General features: G+C 44.6%; 1 protein-coding gene and 2 pseudogenes across 1 annotated transcript; 1 reads left to right on the forward strand and 2 right to left on the reverse strand.

The window, feature by feature from the left end:
• The first annotated feature begins 5,762 nt into the window (after positions 1-5,762).
• On the forward strand, positions 5,763-6,998 carry LOC128297793 (uncharacterized; annotated as a pseudogene).
• A 123-nt stretch (positions 6,999-7,121) lies between these two features.
• Positions 7,122-7,992, reverse strand: LOC128298384 (putative nuclease HARBI1; annotated as a pseudogene).
• A 12,488-nt stretch (positions 7,993-20,480) lies between these two features.
• Positions 20,481-22,751, reverse strand: LOC128297803 (uncharacterized). The gene is made up of 3 exons (XM_053033506.1): positions 21,990-22,751; positions 20,978-21,923; positions 20,481-20,707 (listed from the first exon to the last, which is right to left on the reverse strand). Exons 1-3 carry the CDS (start codon positions 22,749-22,751, stop codon positions 20,481-20,483), a joined length of 1,935 nt encoding a protein of 644 aa, XP_052889466.1.
• Positions 22,752-23,797: the final 1,046 nt, after the last annotated feature.

Genomic DNA, 23,797 nt, shown 5'->3' on the forward strand with positions numbered 1-23,797 from the left:
AATTTTGTTTGATTCAGATAGTTCTCTTGTTCCTTGCAGTGTATGATCAATTTCTTTTTCGAGTTGGGTTATTTTTAAATCTTTTTCATGGCATATTATGAAGTATCTTTCAACTGATGTTGCGTTCAAAACAATATTCGTCTACGTATGAATTGGATTGTCATCTTCCACACTTTCAATGTCCTCTTCCACACTTTCACCGTACAGCTCATTAATACAGTGAGCCCGGTTTTCTGTTTCGATTTTATTTCGATGGTCCTTTTCAATCGCCAATTTTTGAATCAATGATGGAACAGTTGAGGAAAGTAAAAGAAATTTTCAAAACCCTTTTCAACCAATTCATACATTATTAGATTCACTTGCCTGAGCAATGCAGTCTTTTCAATAAACTGGTTTTCATTAAAGGCGAATAATGCGTTCGGTAATCCTTAAAATGAATTGAGTAAATTGTTGAAGACTTTTTAGGTTCGCAATCTATACTCTGTTTGCAAAACTTAACCCACGAACTTCGTATTTCAGCTTGTTTCGGAAATTTGTAAACATGATCGTGATTTCTTCTATAACCGTAGAGCGGCTATTTTTACAGCTTGACACTAACCACGTTGCAGGCAGTTTGGAAAAAACACAATGGTTGAAAAAACATCTCTACCAGTGGAAATCAGAGTGCTAATTTACACGGCGTAGCCAATGATGTGTAATATCCGTGGTGGATGCGTGATCACTTGCGGGCATTCAATATTCAAGCGTTTACTCTATAGTTCATTTAGTTCATTTTACATGTAGTTCATTCGTTTCAATTCTATACTGTTCCTAATCTGTCATGATGCGTCCGTTTATACTGCTAGCTCGTAGTGTTGTCAAAGTGTAACAAACACAACACATAAATTCATGCAATCTTTCCTAATCATAAAGTGCAAAACTCAACATTCCGGCCACCAAAAGAGAATTCTTTTATACCCTTAACTATACTTATGATTCTAAGATAATTCATGCAGCCAAAATCCTAAATATGCTCGTTAGCACTATCCTACCACAGTCCACTCAGTGTTTACAACTGATGACAGTTGCCTTAGCAATGATCGCTCATTGTTTACTCCGTGATTACACGTTCCATCGGATCGATCGGTCGTGGTAATAAAGCTAACCTATTCGCGGCTCGTGTTATTACTTTTCCTCCGGCTGTGCGCAACGTAACTACGCGTGTGACTCTGTCCTTGCCAGGGTGTAGCGCTGTAATGCGTCCCAGCGGCCACACGGTCGGATGGAGATTGTCCTTCTTGATGATTGCGCGCTGATTGACCTCCAGCTCAACCGGCGCGTTGTTGCAGTACTTAGCTCGAGCCTGAAACTGCTGCAGATACTTAGGATACCATCGTGACCAGATTTGCTGGACTTGCTTCTGCAAGAGTTGGTATTCCTTTAGGCGGTTGCTCGGAATGTTCCTCATGTCAACCTCTGGTACAGTCTGCATATTGCTTCCTACAAGAAAATGACCGGGAGTTAGTGCTTCAGTATCTGAGGGTTCGTCTGATAACGGGGCGAGAGTTCAGACATTGCTCGACCTGAGCAAGAAGGGTGAGCATATTCTCCTGCGTGATGCTAGTAGTGCCAATTATCTTCATCATATGTTTTTTAGCCGATTTCACCGCCGCTTCCCAAAGTCCTCCAAAATGAGGTCCCCGTGGAGGTATGAACTTCCAATCCATTTCGTTATTGGCACACTAGTCGACTATGCTCCGGCGGTCCTCATCGTTGGTCTTCAATATCTTGTAAAGACGACATAATTCGTTGGTAGCTCCCTTGAATGTTGTCACGTTGTCTGAGTGCAACTCACACACCTTGCCTCCGTGGGCAACAAATCGACGTAGTGCTGCCAAAAACGGTGTTGTTGTCAAATCACTGACCAACTCGATGTGTACTGCCCTGGTCGCAAAACAAACGAAGATAGCAATATATGCTTTCGTAGGACTTCGGTTTCGGACTGTTGACTTGATCATGAATGGGCCACAGTAGTCCACTCCGCTGATCGAGAAGGGTCTATTCGGAGAAACCCTTGATGTCGGCAAATCAGCTATGGCTTGTTTTATCAGTGTGGGCTTGTTTTTGAAACAAACCTGGCAGCGATGGAAAACAGCCTTTGAAAGGTTTCTACCACCAATCATCCAAAACCTTTGGCGAAGTGTGGCTAGTAATAGCTGGGGACCAGCATGTAACAACTTTACATGATACGCCACTGCCAGTAAAACACTCAATGGATGTTTCGACGATAGAATAATTGGGTGTTTGCCTTCTTCTGGAAATTCAGCATTACCAAGCCGGCCACCGATGCGTAACATACCGGTATGATCGAGGTAAGGTGACAACCATTTCAATTTGGAGCTCGATGAAATCTGTTTTTCCTTTTTCAGGTATGTTATCTCATCGGCAAATGAGTCCTGTTGAGCCAAGAAGCATAGCTTCAACTCCGCTCTTCGCAGTTCCAAAGTCGTAAGCGGTGGAATAGTGTTCTCAAGCTTCCCGATGATAGTCTGCTTCTTGCACCTGACCATTGATGCATTGCGAAGACCATCAATGAATCGTAGACAGTATGCCATCACACGTCTCATTCTGTTGTAAACGGAGAACCGCTTGAAGAAGGTGCCACGGAATTCACACTTCGTAGAAACTGTTACGATCCTTGATGCAGCTACTCGTTCTTCAATGTCCCCATCATGCTTCTTTGGGATTGGTGCAGATTTTGGCCATTTGTCTTGGCCATAAGCCAACCACTGAGGCCCACGCCACCAACGATTACACTCCAACAGTTCTTCCGGCTTTAGCCTCGTGATATGTCGTCCGCCGGATTGTCACTACCAGGAAAATGACGATATTTTGCCACTCTTATCTCTTCCTGGATCTGTGCCACCCTGTTGGCAACAAACGGGTTCCACCGACGTGGTGGGGAATTCAGCCAGTATAATACCGTTATAGAGTCTGTCCAGCAAACGGCTATCGTAGAAGTCGTAAGAGCCCGACTCACCTTCTGGTACAATTGAATTGCCAATCGTGCGGCACAGAGCTCCAACTTGGCAATTGAGTGCGTATTTGCCAATGAAACTACCTTGGATTTGCCAGCCAATAGTTTCACTGAAGTTGTGTTCATCGACTCTGCACGCACATAGCAGCAAGCTCCGTAAGCAGTTTGTGATGCATCAGCAAACACGTGCAATTGTAGGTTGACCGTCTTTGGCTGAGCAACAAATCGAGGCACTCGGAGTTTGCGTAGCAAATATAAGGTTGAGTGAAACTTTCTCCACTCTTCTTGAAGGTCGTTGGGTAGTGCACGATCCCAATCATACGCCTTTCCATCATGCCTTAAACACCACAACCGCTGCAGAAAGACTTTCGCCAGGATGATGATCGGACCCAATAAGCCAATAGGGTCAAAAATACTTGCGGTATATGACAGTACAAGGCTCCTTGTTAATACTTCTGCCAGTGATGGAAGATCGACCTTGAAGCAAAACATATCGTTGCCGGGTTCCCAAACCAACGCTTTTGTCCATCTTTCCACTCGTGCATGGATTGAATCGCAAGATCCTCCCGACTTCTATGGTTTCGGTTATATCGGACGCTCCGGTAAGCAGATCGTCGACATAAAAATCATGTAGGACGGAATTTACAGCCTTCGGGAACTTGTCCTTATGGTCATGGGCAATCTGCTGCAGTGTTCGAGTGGCTAGAAACGGAGTCGACGCCGATCGACAAGAGGTCCTCTTGAACGATTGGTTCAACTAAAAGGGTATCATTAAGGGAGTATCCCGAAGTCGTTTTGCAGGATGCATCAAAAACGACTCGTAACTTAGTGCTTTTGCTTGATTCCTTCAGCACTGCATGATGAGGGATGTAACAATGAGTTATACTGTCATCGACTGGTTCTGTAAGTTTCCTCATGTGACGACATCGGTGTCCAGTTGCCTTGTAACCAGCTCACGAACCTCTTGGACGGAAACCAATTTATCGATTTGCCGATTTGAAACCAACACCAAAACTCCCTGAACAAACTCGGGACAGTCAACACGGTCCGAGACGATGGTGTGATCGGTACTGTGCCGTGGTGTAGCAGGCTCCGCGACGGGAGGTGGGAAATGGACACGCCTAGGTTCAGGCGCGTTCCATTGAGGGGCATTCTACCAAGCCCAATCGATGTCGTATAGGCGTGATCTTAGCAGTGTAACGGCAGCGCTTTTGGTGGTAGACGCCAGGTGTAGTGTTGCAGCGGTGTTCGAAGATTGAGCATTGGTATAGAATAATTAATATCGCACAATCCGTACAAGGTTAAGATCCGGTGATTATTTTTGTGTTTTGTTAGAACGGCCAGGCCGTATCGTCTTATTTCCTCGTTTTACCAGGTAGTCAGTCCTAGTTACGGGGATTTGGTCCGAATGGGATTTTCGAATTTCGGTCCTGTCCTGTGAAGACTGGCACCGCTATCGATACCAATCGCGGAGAAAGAATTTTTTGTAGACGAAATTTGATACGAAACATTGGATCATTACCCGACAAACAATCGGAGAGTGAATTACAAGCCAGGGGGGTAATGGGGCCAAGAAATCTTGAAGATACATTGCGTCACGACGAGTAAATACGAGAGGCCGTTGAATGTGTGCGTCAGCAAACGGCGGTTTTGATGAGCGAACACAGTTGTATGCGTGTTCGAGTCCTTGCCGTCTTACATTGTCATTCATCGCAGCGATCCTGCTCCCACATTAAGCCGCTCAGCGAACAATTCGAACACGCCTATTGTTGCGTCCAGCAACAAAGGTCGCGTCCAGCAACCGCTTCTCTACAGCAAAGACGATACCAATAGCTTTTTTTAAAACTGTACTTTTATTCTTAAAGGAGAGTGTATCTCTCGTGTTAGGTGAAAAGAGGGAAGAGTATGCCGTGCCGCACTGTTCGATGCCGCCGTGTTAATCCTTTCTCCGGTCTTCGGGTCTCCTTGTCTGTTCATCCGAAACACATAAAATAGAAACACAAGACTTCAGTGCATATTATTCTCGGCTAATTGAACATTTTACAACACTTTTACTTACCTTTCGGAATGCACCGCACTTATATTTCACTCCCAGATCGAACGCGTCCATCTTGCACTGCCTCCGAGCAAAGTCGACTCGATGAGGACTGTGTGTATGTGTGTGTCCTTCATTCGATTTCACCTCGTTGCGGCAGATGGTCGAAAATTGTTCGCGGATCGTTCAGACCGGCTAATTTTTCACTAACATTGGTCCCTATCGCGAACGAAATTAACTACTAGTCTATAAAAATATCAACCCTTATAATGACAGTTATGGCGGATTGGTATCGCAACGCAGCAAACTTGTCAACCCTTAAAACGGTGAAAGCAACTGTCATGACTACCATACAAATCGTGGGGAAAAAATCGAATAGTCGTTAAAAAAGTCTTTAATTTGTATCGTGAACGAGCTAAACTAATCATATCAACCCATAAATTTACCTACTGCCTCGACCCAGTTGGTTAGCTGGTTGTTAGAATTAAACAGTATCCTTTTATAGCCCCTTTTGCGGAGTAATCGGATCACTCTTGGTTAGTAGAAACGCTGAAGCTCTGGCAGTAAAGGATGTTGTGCTAATACCACAGACACGTCCCAAATACAATATAAAAACGGAACCATTTCCGTATCAAATCAATTATCGTTCTGCTGCACTCCAACCAGGAGTTAAAACATCAATTACCTGGCATAGTGTTATCGTGAACAATTATGATGGACCATAAACAAGGAAAGGAGTAAGTAAATGTTAACTTTAATCATAACTGCAATATGTTTATAATTGCATTACCGTATAAATTATATGTTATACGCTAAACGGTCATAATAAAATTAAATATGTGATTTCAGGAGAGTTCGTTCTACTAAAAGTCAACTGGACAAACTGGTGGAAATTATGGAGCGAAACCCCGAGCTGGCAAAAGGTGGTGGTTCAAATCCTACATCTTTTTGGAAGAGTGTGGCTTTGGAGCTTAACTCCATGGGGCCAGCTGTGAAGGAAGCAGCTGCTTGGAAAAGGGTATGGAGCATATTAATTACATTGCAAAAACTATTTTCTTATGTCTATTTTTTATTTGCTTTATAATCAGAATTGGATTGAAAAAAGTCGGTGGTTAAAAAAAAGCTTAGCCACAATAAGAAGGAAATGCAGCAGACAGGAGGTGGGAAACCGGCAATGAACATTCTCAGCGAACTGGAAGAGCGAATAGCTGCAGTTACGAATATGCGAGACATCACCAACAGGATTGAAGGTAGTCTATGCATCGGTATAGGAAATCCGTTGGAGCAGCCCGGACCATCACACCACAGCTCTCGGACCCTGGACCATTATACCATACCGAGTCCTCCGACCTTGGACCATCACATCACATTCAGTCCTCAGAGCCCGGACCAAATCACATTCAGTCCTCAGAGTCCGAACCGAATCACATTCAGTCCTCAGAGTCCGAACCGAATCACATTCAGTCCTCAGAGCCCGGACCATCGCACCAAACCCAGTCCTCGGAGCAACCCACACCTCCTGACCAGGGTAAGAAGACTAAAAAAGACCAGCAACGACCAGCCTGGAGGAATTCCAGAAAACTATATTACATCAAAATGATCAATCAATTCAGCATCTTAGAGATATTTCAAACACTCTAAAGATGTTTACAGAAGGAGCATTGGAAGTATTTCAAGAAATTGTAAAGTATATGAAAAATAAAGAGCAGAGATACACACAACAAAAAATATTTATTAATATCTTTACTCTTCAATTGGTTTCGTCGGAAATACCATTTAAAATTAAAAGGTTGTGCAGCAAACGTTAATAATGCGAATGCATTTTTGTGGTGCATAATGCAGTTGCCTTTCACCATTTATGCATCGAAATCGCCCTTTTAGCATGCCGAATGTTCTTTCCACAATAGCTCGAGCTTTTGCATGTTGTTCGTTGAAAAGAGCTTCTGAGCTATTTGGGTCAGCATTTCTATGGGGTTTTATCAGCCACGGTTTCGATGGATAAGCCGAGTCCCCTGAAATGAAATGCAAAGTGTGCTTAATATTTGTCTTAAAAAGTCATATGAAAATATACTAACCTAGAATCTTGAACATACGATCTCCGCTTCTCCACTTTTGTTCTAACTATGAATATATCGGACTGTTATTAAAAATGTAAGAATCATGATCCGAGCCACTGAACCTAGCGTCCACAAACCGGATCATTTGCCTATGGTCACAAATCTGAAATAAAAATTTTATCATCAATAAACATATTTTGAACTATCACGAATGTTTCCCACTTACCATTAAAGCGTTAAGGCTGTAAAACCCTTTTCTGTTGAAATATTGTATCGGGTTTTCTCGAGGCGCCACAATCCTTACATGAGTTCCATCGATACACATTTCAACTCCAGGCACAGGCAATTTTGAATAGAAATATCTCCTAGCATCTGATTTCTCGTGTTCTGTCAGATCCATATTTATTACATATGCCAGTTCACGCTCTAGTACTGCTAAGGTTTGATCCAACGTTTCACAGAATGTTGATTGGCCAATTGCAGTATTATAATCGTTACCAACACCCAGTTGGTACGATCCTTGGGCCAAAAATCGTAACGTAGTAGCCAATTTTTCAGTTGCCGTTAAGCCTCGGTTGTGTTTTGGGGAAATATACGGCGATATTTTGCCAAGAATTTCCTCAAACAGCAACTTTGGAATTCGAAAATTTTGAATAAACCTAAAAATGCAACATGTTAACACAAAATAATCCTTTTTGTGAACGACTATGAACACTTTTTGTGAACCAGAAGCGTGTGTACGCCATGATTCTGCTCCATGATTTTACTTACGCTTTATCTGATAGTTCAAGCGGATTTAGCTGTTTCCGCAACCGCCTACGGTGTGATGCCAGGTTTTTCTCGTCATTTTCATCATTTTCCAAGAAAAATAACGCGTTTAACATGGTTTAAACTTGCTTTTAACACGCACAACACTTCTTCGTTAGCCGACGATATGAAGACAAACCATAGATTTTGACAAATGACAAAACTAGTAGATCTGTATTTATAATGGTTGGTATGATTTTATAGACCGGTAGGGGAAAATCGTTCGCGATACCATTTCTAGTAGATATATAAGTTATGCGGATCGTGGTCGATTCATAACAAAAAAATAACTTTTATTTGTAACTACACCTTCAACACATGGCTTACGACTTAAGACTAAGCTGGCTCGCCCTAGCTCGACCTATTTTATTCTATTATTTCGCAACTTCAGCATTTCTCGGTCAGCCAATCGCGGTTGGTCGTGCATCCGTCGTTGGTGTTCCCACGATGCGTTCATCAGTCGTCAGCATTCCAGTGGTGTGGTCCCACGATTCGTTCATCCGTTCCTGAGGGTTGTCTTCCGGTTCCGGGGCTGGTGTTGTCACACGCTGGTACGGTGGTGGAGACCTCCCGTTGGGTTCTAGGCTTGAAACATGAGTGTCCTGTCTGTCTGACTTCCGTGCATGCTCGCATGGCGGTTGGTGGTCGACCGTTGAGTGTGGTGCATGCGTGTGGCTAGCGTCATACACGATCGTACATGTTTGTTGCTAAGCTGTGGTGTCTGCGTAACGTATATAATGGTGGATAAAACCAAGCAGGTGGATAAATTTTAACAACTTGTTTCGCGATAGGGACCATTAATACAAAAGTACTCATCGCGGCTCCCGAACGGCCGAATTCACTCAATTAGAGCGAGAGGAAACGATGAAAAAACGAGAGGTCAATATAAAATCATCGGTTTTTGTCATGTGGGTGTGTTATTCCCGAAGTTTTTACGAGATAAAGTACATTCTATTTCATATAAAGAAAGACTGATCGCATATCAAAATTGCCTACCCATAAATGATACATTTGTCCAGAAAAAAGATTGCTGGTAAATGATTTTATTATTATAGTTGCTATAGCTGATTATTATAATCATTATGATGGTTTTGATACCAAATCGATCGACGTTAAGGTACAATCCAAAGTTATAATAATTAATTCTCGGTAACGATTCATTACGGAAACCATGTTGATTTAATTTGACGTTCCATAAGATTTTGAAATCAATATACCAATTTAGGCACTACTAAGAGGCCATTTTAAATATGACAGTAAACAAGATTTTTTTTTCATAATTCACATTTTTTGGTAGAATTAATCATCAGTAAGGTTTCCAATCTAGCCATGATCTTTCTATTCTTTGCTAATCATTTTTTTTTTCAAGTCAATTCCAGTTGTTTCATCCGCCGGAATTTGTCACTGGGTTGCTCACCTTTCGCGAACAGTTTTACTAGGATGTCGCGGTACTCTTTCATCGTGCTTAGTGAACAAACAACAAGTTTACCTTTTGTGCCAAGATTTGTGTATATATGGGGCTAAAACAGACAACAATACCGTTACACTAAGTGCACTTGACACAAAGCTACACTGTTCGCGCCTAATGGGTAGGCAATGCGCGAATTCTTGTAAAATGAATTAAGAGAAGAGAAAATGAATGCGATGAATTTTAGGTTTAAGGTTTTGTGTAAATTCAGGATTAATAAATCATCACTCACAAACGAACCTTCAATCGAGTACACACGTAATTTCATCAGCTAAAGAGAAAGATCTGATCACTACACTACGATGAAAAGTTGTATTCGAACTTATGAAACACCCTGTATATAAAACATTGCTAGACTGTTTATTTTCGCTTCACTCATAGTATTTCGCAAACAATTCTTTAATCGTTTTAATAGGAGTATTTTATAGTACAGAAACCTTAGCTATGTTTGTAAAAGTGCATGACATGTCTTTGTCTACTGTATACATGGCGTTCAAATCAACCTTAACAACGTTTTCAGCATTCTGGTTGTTTTTCGTTTCGAATTCGTGTTCTTAACAAAGGTCTTAAAAGGTCTTAACATTGATCTAGTTCGTCTTCCAAACCTGTTGCATCAATATAATTTCGATAAAGCTCTGATAATTTGTTCACTGAATTCTTGTTTATTTCTACTGATAAATTCCAATCGTAAAAGACTTTAAATAGCTCTATGAGAGATTCATATATTTCAGCTCTTTAAAAAATCTGTCCTTCATTATCATTATCACATATCACGTAAGATGAATTTACTATAAATTCTTCTCTTACCGAAAATTGATATTCTTTATCCCCAAATTCGTCATGAAACAATTTTCGCTTTCGAACATCTGCTTCTGCTGAAAACATTGAAGACAACTCCGAAAATTCTTTAGCTTCTTCTTCTATTTTTGAAAAATTACCTCGAAAACTTTCAATAAATATCACAAATGAATTTAGTAACGTTGCTCCTTTTAATAGTTCGCATTCAACATTCTGGAGTGATTTACTTGTAGCATCAATCCTTTGAAGAAGTGGGTTCCATATAGCAGTCATTAAAGCAGTTTATTGTTTTTTCATTTGCTTCATCTAATGTCGCCACTTTTTCATTTTTATCATTGCACATTTTAGACAATGAATTCTGAATATTTTTAAAACCCACTTTTAAAGCGAACACTGCATCTGCTCTTGCTGACCACCTGGTAACTGAACATCGTTTCAAGAACACAGGTGGTTGATTTTTATTTTTCTTCAAGCACTCGGTTAAAACTTTCCATCGGTGGGTTGAAGACGAGAAAAATGTGTATCGTTTCTGTATGAAACTGAAATAGTGTACAGCTTTGTCATTTTCAGCTGCAAAATTTGCTATTAGATTCAAAGAATGATTAGCGCAAGGAATGAATACAGCACTCGAACTGTGTTGATTAATCCGTGCTTGTAATCCCGAGTATTTCCCAGACGTATTTGCCGCATTATCGAATGACTGGCCATGGCAGTTAGAAACATTCAAACCTAATGTATTTAATTTATTTAACACTTCTTGTTCTAGATAAGATGCGTTATGTCTATCTATTGGAATAAATCCCAGAAAACGTTCGAATATTTTCCCACAAGGATCAACATACCTTATTACAAAAGTTAGTTGATCGAAATGAGCTACGTCCGGGGTAGAATCTATTATGATGGTGTAATATTGTGCTAATATTACATCTTCAACTATTTTGTTTTTAATTTGTTCATTGATGATTTCTAACATGGCCATATTTATCCAAATGTTGTTTTATAAATTCGTCATATTCTGCTAAATATTCTAAGCAGGACCGATAATTTCCTTTTCGTTGACTTTGCTCGCTCTCGTCATGCCCTCTAAAAGCGATTCCTGAACGACTCAATAATTTAATTGTACTCACTATTCGCTTAAGAACTTCTTTTCAATATTTCTCTTCCTTGTTCATTTCTGACCAACGCGGAATCGACTCTATTAAGCATATCAGATCTTTTATATAAGCTGAACATTGATGATATGTGCTCTTTTGATGTTTCATGACCTGACAAAAGAGCGGTAATAGACTTCCAGTTATTTAGACCTGCTATAAATTTCGAATTTGAATTAGAAAAAAGCACGCAAGGATAACAATAGACACATTTATTGGTTGAGGAAAACACGAGCCAAGTTCTTTTTTCCAAAACTCCATTGCTTTTTTCTATAAAAATGGCCTTGTGTCTAGCTTCTGTGATATACATGCTCATTGTCCTTATACAGCGTTTTAGAATCTTGTATATTACCAAAGTTTGTTGGTTTATTTTTAATTACAAAGTCAACAAATCCCTCTGAAAAAGGACGATTCCACAGAGAAATATCGTTTGGTACAGTAGAGCTCGTTGAACCTGTTTCGTCTGTATCGTGTGATACATCATTACGGATGGGAGCGATTATTCTACTTTCCTCGTGGCGTAAAAAAAAATAGTATAAAAAATGCGAAGACGAATTAAGTTGAAAAAGACAGTTTTTGCATGAAAACTCATTCCTGGTGGAACTTCATATCAAAGTACAAAGTTCGTTTTGGATGAACGAATTAAGTTGTAATTAACAGTTTTTTGCATGAAAACTCATTCCTGGTAGAACTTCATAGCAAAGTGCAAAGTTCGTTTTGGATGGACGAATTAAGTTGAAATAGACAGTTTTTGCATGAAAACTCATTCCTGGTGGAACTTCATAGCAAAGTGCAAAGTTCGTTTTGGATGGACGAATTAAGTTGAAATAGACAGTTTTTTGCATGAAAACTCATTCCTGGTAGAACTTCATAGCAAAGTGCAAAGTTCGTTTTGGATGGACGAATTAAGTTGAAATAGACAGTTTTTGCATAAAAACTCATTCCTGGTGGAACTTCATAGCAAAGTACAAAGTTCGTTTTAGATGGACGAATTAAGTTGAAATACACAGTTTTTTGCATGAAAACTCATTCCTGGTAGAACTTCATAGCAAAGTGCAAAGTTCGTTTTGGATGGACGAATTAAGTTGAAATAGACAGTTTTTGCATAAAAACTCATTCCTGGTGGAACTTCATAGCAAAGTACAAAGTTCGTTTTAGATGGACGAATTAAGTTGAAATAGACAGTTTTTTGCATGAAAACTCATTCCTGGTAGAACTTCATAGCAAAGTGCAAAGTTCGTTTTGGATGGACGAATTAAGTTGAAATAGACAGTTTTTGCATAAAAATTCATTCCTGGTGGAACTTCATAGCAAAGTACAAAGTTCGTTTTGGATGGACGAATTAAGTTGAAATAGACAGTTTTTGCATAAAAACTCATTCCTGGTGAAACTTTATATCAAAGTACAAAGTTCGTTTTGGATGAACGAATTAAGTTGTAATTAACAGTTTTTGCATAAAAACTCATTCCTGGTGGAACTTCATAGCAAAGTACAAAGTTCGTTTTGGATGGACGAATTAAGTTGAAATAGACAGTTTTTGCATAAAAACTCATTCCTGGTGGAACTTCATAGCAAAGTACAAAGATCGTATCGGATGGACAAATTAAGTTGAAATAGACAGTTAAGTCAACAGTTGGACAAATTAAGTTGAAATAAACAAACTTATTGCTTACTTAAAACTTAAAAACTAAGAATAAAATAGTATAAAAAAAATATAAGCTTAAAAGAATAAGCTTAAAAAAAATAAAAGCTAAGCTTATAAGTTTTAAAAGAAATAGCTAAGAATTAAAAAGCTTGGCTTTTTCAAAACACACTTTCAAACAGAGCAAACACACTTCGAAGCACTTGGCACAGATCAAAGCTTACTTCACCAAATGACGATCACAAGCGTAATGTATCATATGTATATAAATTGCAATTCTCGCACGGGGTTTTCAGTAACGCCTAGGCCTCACCTTTACCAATATTAATTTGCGACATAGCTGCTACTGGGGAAACTGGGGCACCAAACCCTGTAGAATGCAATTCGGAGACTCATAACCACACATACAAGTGGAAACGTGGAAGTGTGTGGGGGAGGGAGAGTGCCATCATTACGTCTACCCTAGTAGGCATTTTTAAAAAAATGCCCTCAACAACTTTTAAGTGGCTCACTCGTCTCTTGCACCTATTTTTTTATTTCTTCAAGAACGGCCAGCCCGTATTGCTTCTCGCTTGCACCATTATCCCGTACAAATTTATTTACAGTTACAGTACATTTACAGTTATCGGTTTTTGTTTGATGACACAGCCTAGCGACACTGTTTTCTTGTAGAAAAATGTACACACACTTGTAAGAAATGGGACTACAAATTTACTTTCCGCAGGGGAAACTGGGAAACTGGGAACATTCCGGCAATATTGTGGAGAATGTGTGTGTATGTGTTTGCCATCAATCCGTGCATCGGCCAAATCGGGTTGTTACTTTTAGAATAGATACGTGGAGACAGCAGTTACAAAGGATTGCGGGAGGAAGGGGGGTCGTCTAGGATGGCTTTCAGTTTTAGACGAAAAACGCCAGCTGTGAGATCGATCGGCGGCTTGTTGTCGTGGAAACACCGTAACAACGCTTCGCTTACTTCTGGCCACTTTGGGTTGCAAGTAACCATAATGAAGAGATCGGGGTTTCCTATTACACGTACAATGCCAATTGCGTCCTGGTATTAGGCCCGCATGAACCGTTCGCTGCCGGAAATCGCGCTGGGTCGCGTATTATTCTTGCACCAATGTTCGTCCGTGACTGGTAGTTTCATCGAGAGTTTGGTATTCTGGACTACGCAGTTTTGGCAGATAACCAGAGTAAGCATCGGCTCGTAGCTGCGCCTGGTGTTCCCGTTGATATTTCAGTCGTTGCTCTTCAATTTTACAACATTGATCTACACTATACTGTTGCAGAAGTCGTCCGGCACGGTGGATTAATGACATATCCCCGTCCCGTGTACACGACCGATAGGCGGCATGCTCGCGGGGGGAGTTATTTGTCGTGATGAACGTAAACCTTCGTCTTGTAAAGCAGCATTACCGTCGGGTTGGTCATCGCCAGTGCGGCCATTTGCTTGAGCATGATCATGACGCAGTACCTTTAGCATGCCATACGACCAGCCTTCTTCAGAGTATGGATGTAGGATCGGATATTGAAACGCATCAAACATCTGTTGGGATTCGTATACCCGAAAGAGGCTCCCGGTACTGCGGTTCTGCAGGACGATATCACGCGTTTGACCATTCTCGGAACTGAGGATTTCTTCAACTGGTCGGTTATAGCGACGCTGAACAAGACCGGGCAATCGCGCATGAATGTACCGTACGTCTTCCAGGCGTGTCATCGTGTATATATAAGATATAGTGATCAAAGGATTACAGATATTGTTGCGAACGCAACAGGGCAACAAACACGCGACACGAGAAAATTCACTTTTCTTAATACCTTTATTTAATACCTTAATCGTATATCAAACATTCGCTGGAGTTTTGCTACAATTTCGCGATCTAACCTGCTGCTCAGTGCCAAGCGCGTTTCGACCATTTCGTTCCATTGTTCCTCTACGCTCGAGTCGTGATAATATAATTGGGCATACATTGGGACACGCCCGGAAGATCGATTTGGTGAACCGATTCGATGGCAGAGCGCTCCCTGTATTCTGTAAGTGTATGTTCCTCTACCATCAGTTATCGTGTGGTCCTGACGCACACGATCATTCGGTCAGACTGATGCCCCCATCGAAGTAAATGCGATTGCGTTATTGTACGACCGAATGTTTGTTTAAAAATGTGGGTTGGCGAACAGTTCGATCAGTTCACGTGGCGGTTCGGCGAATGATGGCAACTTAACTTGACCGCTGGTGCAACATAAAGTGCCCGTAGGCTAGTGTGCGTTGTAGGACGGTTAGCCAGGTGTTGATGGAGTGTGGACAAAACAGTGCGTTTGATGGTGTCGGTAGCGGCAGCAATACGAGCTTCGAAATCCGCTGATAGCTGAGATTGAAGCGCCGAAAGTGCTAAAGAGAGCTCCGCTTTAACTATGATGCGCCCACTACGACGTAACTCCGAGCAATCGGGATACATCCAAAGGAAAAAAACCGGTGTTGGTTAGCTCCTTTACAGCCGCACTACTACCACCAAGGCAGATACGATGAGCCCAGCGCTTGCAGACAAATGTATTTCTGATCCTCTGACGAAGGAGCGCGCGAGCAGGACAGACATAGGTCGGTCATGATGAGATGAGCGGGGATCAGTGACTGAACGGATAAGCGCAAAAAATAAAAGGTGACACTGAGTCAAGCACTTATCTTTGCAAAAGCAAGCGAAAACTGGCCAAAATCACTAAAGTGAAAGCACCAAAATGATCAGAACTGTTATATTACACAGATGCGAGCGAAGGCAAGCAGTATTTGAAAGGAGAACAGTCGAAATACGCAGACTAAAATCGGAGCGTTTCAAAAGTGCGTCAACTTTACTCGAGAGTGCAGAGAGAACTGAGTTGCACAATATTGGCATGGTTCGCGAATGGTTCTCAGCCGATACCGAGTAAGGCGATAGTAAACATTGTGGTAGCCAAGTCCAGCTTTTAATAACCTTCTCCCATATCGACGGCGGAGCTGTTGGCGACGTATTGCTTCCCATCGTTGACGTAATGGGAGTTGGGCAAAATCGATACTGGTGTAGATGGGCATTGACGCAGCATTGCTACCAGCTGTAGAAGTTGTTGGTTGAGGTACGGATGATATCAAAGAAAGTTCCATTACATTAGCAGCACGGCGACGTTTATATTCGGTTTGGCGCTTTCGTTTCTGATGGCGATTTCGCTCAGTAGGTGTTTCATTGGGCGGGGTTGCATATCGTGCCATCCAGTTTGAGGTGGATGGTACTTCTATCGATACCTCAGAAACATTAACTTGACCCATGATACCCTTTGATGATTGTGTAGTTGAGGGTAAAGGCAAAGTTTCTATCGTTGTATTATTTTTATCAATAGCTGTTGAGGATTCTTGCGGAACGGTTATTGCTGCGCTTCGAAGCCGTTCACGGTATTCTGCTTGTCGTTTGCGGTTCAACCGCAATTCGCGCAATAGATGTCTCTTCTGGTGGAGTTGCATACCGCGCCAACCATGATGGTCTGGATAACTCTCGCGAGTTTCGAGACCCAGACTGAAAGCATGGAAAATTAAATGTAAACATAATCGAACAGAGGCACAAATGTGAGTGTTGTAAAAGGTGTGTGTGTGTTTTTTTTTTGGTAACGGGGAGGGGGATCTTCGCAGGACACCCAGTGTCCCTGGGTAGTGTGGGATTCATCGACCGCAACCACTCGATACACGTGGTACGATCGACGCCTTACCTACGCCTTACCGCCTAAACCGCTCCTCGAGCTGATTCGAAGAAAAAAAAAGCATTTAGTAAGGTGTGAGATGGTACTCCTGGCATGAGTTGTGGGTTTACCTTTGTTCGCCGTGTCCAGGTGTGTCCGTGTGCTCCAAAAGGATGAAAACCGAGGCGTGCATGGAAGTAAAGTTTAAAAGAGAAACGGTTGCATTAAGTAAATGAAGCTGTGTCCCATTGCCCCCAAAAAATGAGCTAATACAACCCAGACGGCAGATTCCAACGATAGCAGTGCACCGCGTGGCACTAACTGGTACGCAAATCACACAGCAAGTGTGTTAGTTGGCTAATGTGTTCTTTGAAACGTTCCCCTTAACCCAACCAATGCTGCAATCCAGTAGCAGCCTTTCCATACAATTTACAATACTAACAATCTGTTGTATGTTGCATGAGGCGCAAAACTGAAACTCCACTAATTGAATTTGCAATTGCGACAGTGCACCAACTTTGCTAACGAATCTCATCCGGACCATTCCTTTGTTCACAGCGCTGACTATCTTGCCACGGGTAAATAAAGTCACGGAAAGTCAAATATAACCGATGGACGCGCATCGTCCGTGACCAGGTGACCCGTGCACACATCGAGCGGCATCTCGACACACGGCGCACGGCCAGGTGCACTCCCCGATTGGCATCTTACGCTATCATCCAGCTGAAAGCGTAAGAGCCTGCACCATGCCTCTCGGCCACCCAGGTCACGGCGAATGCGCCTCCGAACCAATCATCAGCAGGATTGACGTAGCACAGCTGGGAAGCAACCGGGTGGTGCACCGTGGACGCGGCCACGCAGCCACCCGACATGCTCAGCTGCTGTGCATCGGCGAGCGTTTCTGCTTTTACTTTACGGAGGGGACTGACCGAAAGTAATACGCACTTCTTGTGCGGCACGACAACCTCAAACGGTATGCTAATGTACCATTTTTGGCTTCTCCTAACTCTATTTATCAGTACAGAATAGTAAGTACTGCGTTTGGGAGAACGGTTCGAATTAGATATGGCGCCACCACTACCTACAACACTGGGCTGCTGGTTCGGTAAAAAAAGTACCATTTGAAACAAAACAAACCTTGCTGGAATTACCACAGATTCCTAAAATGAACGGTCTATCGGCAAGCGTTTGGTACACCACACGCGCATCGCGCGTTACCTGGTGACCCATGAACACTTCGATCGGCATCTCACACTATCATTTGCTTGATAGGTGAGAGCCTACACTCTCGACACACGGCGCATGGCCAGGTGCACTCCCCGATCAGCATCTTACGCTATCATCCAGCTGATAGCGTAAGATCTTGCATCATGCCATCCGACCACCCAGGTCACGGTGAGCAATTAGTGGAAACAAAAAAAAAATAAAAGAAGGAAAAAAGACTGATAGTGATGTCGAACATTTTGAACAACAATATTTTTTTACAAAAAGTTTTACATATTGCAATTGCATGAGGATGTAATGGATCTGACTTGCATTCTTCCGCAATCGAAGTTTCGCATGGTTAGATACGATGCAAAGTTGGTGCACTGTTTGCATGAAATGCAATTAGTGGCGTTTCAGGTTCCCGCCTCATGCAACATACAACTGATTGTTAGTATTGTAAATTGTACGGAAAGGCTGCTACTGGATTGCAGAGCATTGGTTAGGTTAAGGTGGACGATTTCAATGCGGTCGTTTAAAAATGGTAGCCACCGGTCCCCATGGTCTGCCATATTCGCCAAATTCGAGCTATGAGTTGATAATGTACTTACCCTTTGTAACGGACGCCGGCAATAGACCAGCTCCGTACTTTGTTTTCTGGAGTGAGCAGAGTATCTCCTCGTGACCGATCACTTTCTCAACTTTTTTTTTTAAACACAAATAACACAAATAAATTTTGAGAGAAATAAAAAGGCAAATTTTTATTGGCGTGCAATACATCACCGTGCACCAACGACGCGTTGCGTTAGCGATAGATAATATGTTTACGCATTATAATCCTAGCACCGTCCCTACTCTCCACGTTAGAATCCACCTGCCCTACTGTGGTCCACGCGGCCTGTCTATCTCTCTTTCCCTCGCTTTAGGAATCGTTACGCATTCCCCACGCACATGCAAGCTCTTTCTCTCGTAGCCAAGGGAGAGGATCGATACCACCGCTCATAGCAGTTGCACTAGTGCGGGCGCTTTAGCCACGCACACAGGATCATTCCTTGTCACTCATGCGGGATCGCACTTAAGGGGGCATTCTACACTGCCTATTGATAATTCATGATTTATTTAATTTAGTAGGATAGTTATATGGCTGTCAGCGACACCCTTTTTCCGCAGTATTATGTAAACCCGCAGGATGAAGCTCGATGTGTGGCCCGGAAGTACGCATGGAAGTACAGTTGAAATGGGTAAAATACGCATTTAGTGACTGAGTTGCATGCGATGTGCGATGATTCGGTGGTGTGCTTACCGTTTTTCCCTGGAATTGGCAGAGCGTGGGCATGCGTTTAGTAAGTGAATGGTGGGCATAGTCAAATTTTTGTTGTGCACTCACCGACTTGCCTCTGTTTCTTGCACAGCGACATTTGCGTTCTGGTTGCGTGGAAGCACATCATCTCTCCTTGCTGGCCAATGCTGTATATCCGTGTGTCCGCATGCTGCCGTTTGTGCGTCATTTGTCCGTGCGAGCAAGCACGCGCAAGTGAAGGTGAAGAAACAGAAAACACGCATGAAGAAAATTTGCTTCTACTATTATGCAGAGCAATTGTGGGCTTACCCTTTGGTTTTCGCATTGATGGTTACTCGCGATGTTACTCGCGAAAGCGCAACGTATAGCTGACCGTGTGCAAAGACATCCTTGGGGAGGTACAGGCCCAAATGGTTCAGGGATTGTCCTTGCACCTTGTTGATGGTCATGGCGAAGCAAACCTGCACCGGAAACTGTTTGCGGCGGATCTGGAATGGGAGGTCCTTGTCGTTGCTATCGCAAAAGATGCGAGGCAGCAGCATGTCTGCACCTTGCCGCTTCCCAGTCAGTATTTTTGCGTGCAAGCAATTCGTCTTCAGATCCACTATTTGCAACCGCGTACCGTTGCAAAGACCCATCTCCGAGTTGAGATTTCGCAACAACAGTACCGGTACTGATCGCTTCAGCCGCAGGCGATGCACAGGTATGCCGCTGATGTTGAGCGTGTTCAAATATTCCGACGGTAGCTGGAGCTGCTCGTGCTCCTCCGGGTTGACCAACGAATCGACCGAGCAGTACTCTTTTTCGGGCTCAGGGATTCGATCCAACACGACGTTGTTGATGTTGGTAAGGTTCACGTTGAAAGGTGACAGAATCGCTCGATCCGAAAAGTAAGCTGGGTCCTGATAGAAGCGCTAGATGTCTGGGTAAATTCTTGCCATCAAGGAATTTATATCCTGTATCGGGTCTGCTGTACGGGGCACTACCATTTTGCACGGTATCTTTGCCAACGATGGGTCCATTCCTGGATACGTATCGTGCCGGCCTTCGCCGATACGCAGCAGAAAGTCAGCAAAGTCCTGCAGCTCGCTGGCACGGCTCGCGTTTGGGGCCGTCCGTACCCGCATGTCTACGCGCAAGCGTAGCATCGTGCACAGCGGCCACAATGTGCTCCTTTTGATGCATTCACTGATGATCTGTGCATCAGTTCCCTTCGATACGATAGGCAAAATTTGCCGAAAATCACCGGACAGCAGTACCACCTTACCGCCAAACGGTCGATGCACGCCCGTGATGTCCTAGATGGTTCGATTCACTGCTTCGAGAGCGTACCGGCTGCTCATCGATGTCTTGTCCCAAACGATGAGTGCTGCCTGCCGAATTAGCTCGGCCCGTTTCGACTGGATCGGGATGCTGCAGGTGGTGTGTTGGTTCAAGTCCAGCGGTAGCTTGAACGTCGAGTGGATCGTTCTGCCTCCACTCAGCAGCAACGCAGCAATGCCGCTTGCTGCGGTCGCGAGTGCCACTTTCGAATGGTTACGCGTGTACGCGAGAATCTTTTCCAGTACGAACGATTAGCTCGTACCGCCCGGACCATCCAAGAAGAAAAACCGTTGGTCGCCATCCGCTGTCGTCGTCGCCGTCGCCGCCACCGCCACCGCCGCCGCCGTCGCTGCCGTCGTCGTCGTCGTCGCCGCCGCCGCCGCTGCCGTCGTCGTCGTCGTCGCCGCCGCCGCCGCTGCCGTCGTCGTCGTCGTCGTCGTCGCCGCCGCCGTCGTTGTCGTCGTCGTGGTACCGCCTTCTGTCGCATAACGAACGATGGCCGCCGTCACTCGGTCATACACTATGCGCTGATCGTCGTTCAGCTGACCGAGTGTGGCGAGGGTCTGTTCGAGCTCGCTTACGGGATACGCGAGCTCAGCAATGAGCAGCTCATTGCTTATTGCCCGATCTTCGTTGCTGACGTGGGACTCGACGTGCTCAAATTCCAGCAGTTGGGGCATCCCGGGGAAGCAAGTGTGATCTTTGGCGCAACTGTGCAGGCATTTGGAAGCTGGTCGCTTCCCCGATGGCACGATCCCATTCCGAATCATCGTGTAGCAACCCTTCCCGGATGGCAGCTTGCTGGAATGTTGCGTACACAGTACCATCGACGATGCGCAGATCTTCGAACGAACTGGGCCCTTGCGATAGCAGAGCAATAAACGCAAACAGTACCGCTCGATCAGCTGCATACCGCAGGAAACCATCCTGCCGATGACCGTTTTGTGCGTGGTACGGATGCGACGAATCCATTGTTTCGTTCCCGGTTCGTGCCATGGTTGTCGCTGACTCGCCGCCGGAACACCGAATCGATAGTACATGGGTACATCGTGGTAAAGCAGCGTTTTGGCGAAGTGGTCGTTTGCCGCAAGCTGGAAGAACCGGGTCAGCATGGAGTGATTTCCCCGGTTTAACGCGGCCGGAACGGTTTCACTTTCCCGGAAGTAGACATACTGCTGGTTCTGCAGATGTACCGGCAGTGTGACAACGGTGTGCGTTTTGGCCTGTAGCTCGAAACGCATAATTCGCCAGCAGCTGTCCGTCGGCGAGAGGTAGCGCGCATCGATGTACTGCTGTATCTCATCATTTTCCGCGATGGATACGCTTAGCCTGTCGTGCCCTTTGTACACATACTTGTACAGGTACTTGACGCTGCTGATCGAGTTGCAAATCTCCACATTGATGTGGCAGTCGTACTTCTGGGTGAACCATGGCTTGTACGGTACCACATGCCGATTGTCGAGCACCACTCCTTACACCGTCACAGTGCGGCCATTATTGCGCTGACGGTACTGCGGGTATCCGTTGTCCATGCTGCGCGTCCGGTCGCAGAAATGCTTCGGGTAACCCTTCGAGCATTTTCCGTCCTTCATGCATGGTGCTTCGTGTTTTAGCGGGCACGTTTCCGGATCGGGCAGTTCGGCTGATGCGAACCGATCGTAGTGGTCGGGCGTTTGCGGCTTGTCCTCCTCGGCCAAGATGATAAGGATGTGCGCATGGGGCAGGCCACGCTTTTGAAACTCAATTACGTGGATGAGCGCCATTTCGATTCCATGCGCTCCCATACTGAGGTCCTGCAGTATGGCTTTCAGCTTAAGCTGGAAAACACGCACCGTCAGATCCGGTCGATCCGGTCGATCCGGAACTCGTTGTCTCAGGAGCAGATTCTGCGTAATTTCCGGCCATTTCGGGTTGCACGTCTCGGTGACGAACAAGTCCGGCTTCCCGAAAGCCCTTAAAATTGCCATGGCTTGTTGGTACTGGGCCTGCATGTACCGGTTGCTGCCGACGAATACAGGTCCCAAGAAGACGCGCCTCCCTGTACGTGTCAAGTCGGAATCGGCCGGAATCACCTCCTGCTCCACCACCTGCGGTCCACCTTCCACTGGTAGATTCGGCACGTTTGCGTGCGGTTGCAGATCCGCTATGATGCCTTCAGCGCCAGCAAGATCCATCAGACCGGCGTACGTCTCGGTCCGAAGTTGCGCTTGATGGTCGCGTAAATAGCGCAGCTTTTGCAGTTCCATTTTGCAATATTCCTCCACGCAATATTGGTGAAATAGACGGCCACCGCGGTGCAGTAAAGATTCGGCGCTACTTTCCCGCCACGCAATGCGGTATGCTGCATACTCTCGCGGCGAAATTAGACTGGAAGTTCGCTCTTCCCGTTGGGCTGACTCTTCATTCGGATCCTCGTCGACAGCAGCATCACCATTTGTTGTTGCAGTTGTCGAATGTCGTCGTCGTCTTCGGGCTGGTTCTCTTGATGGGCGCATCTTGGGCAAACCGTAAGTCCAGCCGGACTCTCCGAGCGGCAACAGCAGTGGAAGCTGCAATGCGTTAATGCTTTGGTTCCACTCTGGTACTTGCAAATTCCAGTGACACGATCCTGCAGAATATGGTCCCGCGAGTGTTCCGTGCCGGTTCCGGTATCGTCGCAAATCAACACAGCACCAACCTCGTCCGCGGTCGGTACGTTGTAACACCGCTGGTTGATTCCGGTAACGCGCGTTCGAATGCACAGGCGAATATCCGCTCGCACAGCCATACGTTCGTAGGCGTAGCGGAACATCGCTGCTAGTGGATTGTCGCGGGTCAGCACACGCTGCAGGATGGCCAGCGTCTCGCGATTCAGCTCGCCACCAAATGCCGCAGCCCGTGCATTTAGAATTTGCTGGTACTGGTCCTCCGAGCTGGGATCGTAAAAGTAAAGCTGCGCGTAGCAGGGCGCACGTCCCGGAAACGTTGCGAGCGATCCAATGCGATGGCAAAAGGGCGCCCTGAATCCGGTAGTTGTAAATGGTTCCGGGCGCCACACGCGCATCACGTCGCACAGGGTCCTTTCCACGAATGGACGCTACAAGACAGGTAAATGCAAATGCATTGTTGTAGCGACGAATGTTTTGCATAAACTCTGGTGCATCGTACAACTGACGCAATTCGGCAGGTGGAGCACCGAACGGTGCCAATACAACCTGTCCCCCGTTGCAGCACACAGTCGGTGGTTCGTCCGGCCATTTGAAAGCGTTGCAAAAGTTGCACGCTTCCCATGGTGGCAGCACGTGGAAATCCG

This window comes from Anopheles moucheti, chromosome 2 (genome assembly GCF_943734755.1).
Source record: "Anopheles moucheti chromosome 2, idAnoMoucSN_F20_07, whole genome shotgun sequence".
Lineage (NCBI taxonomy): Eukaryota > Metazoa > Arthropoda > Insecta > Diptera > Culicidae > Anopheles > Anopheles moucheti.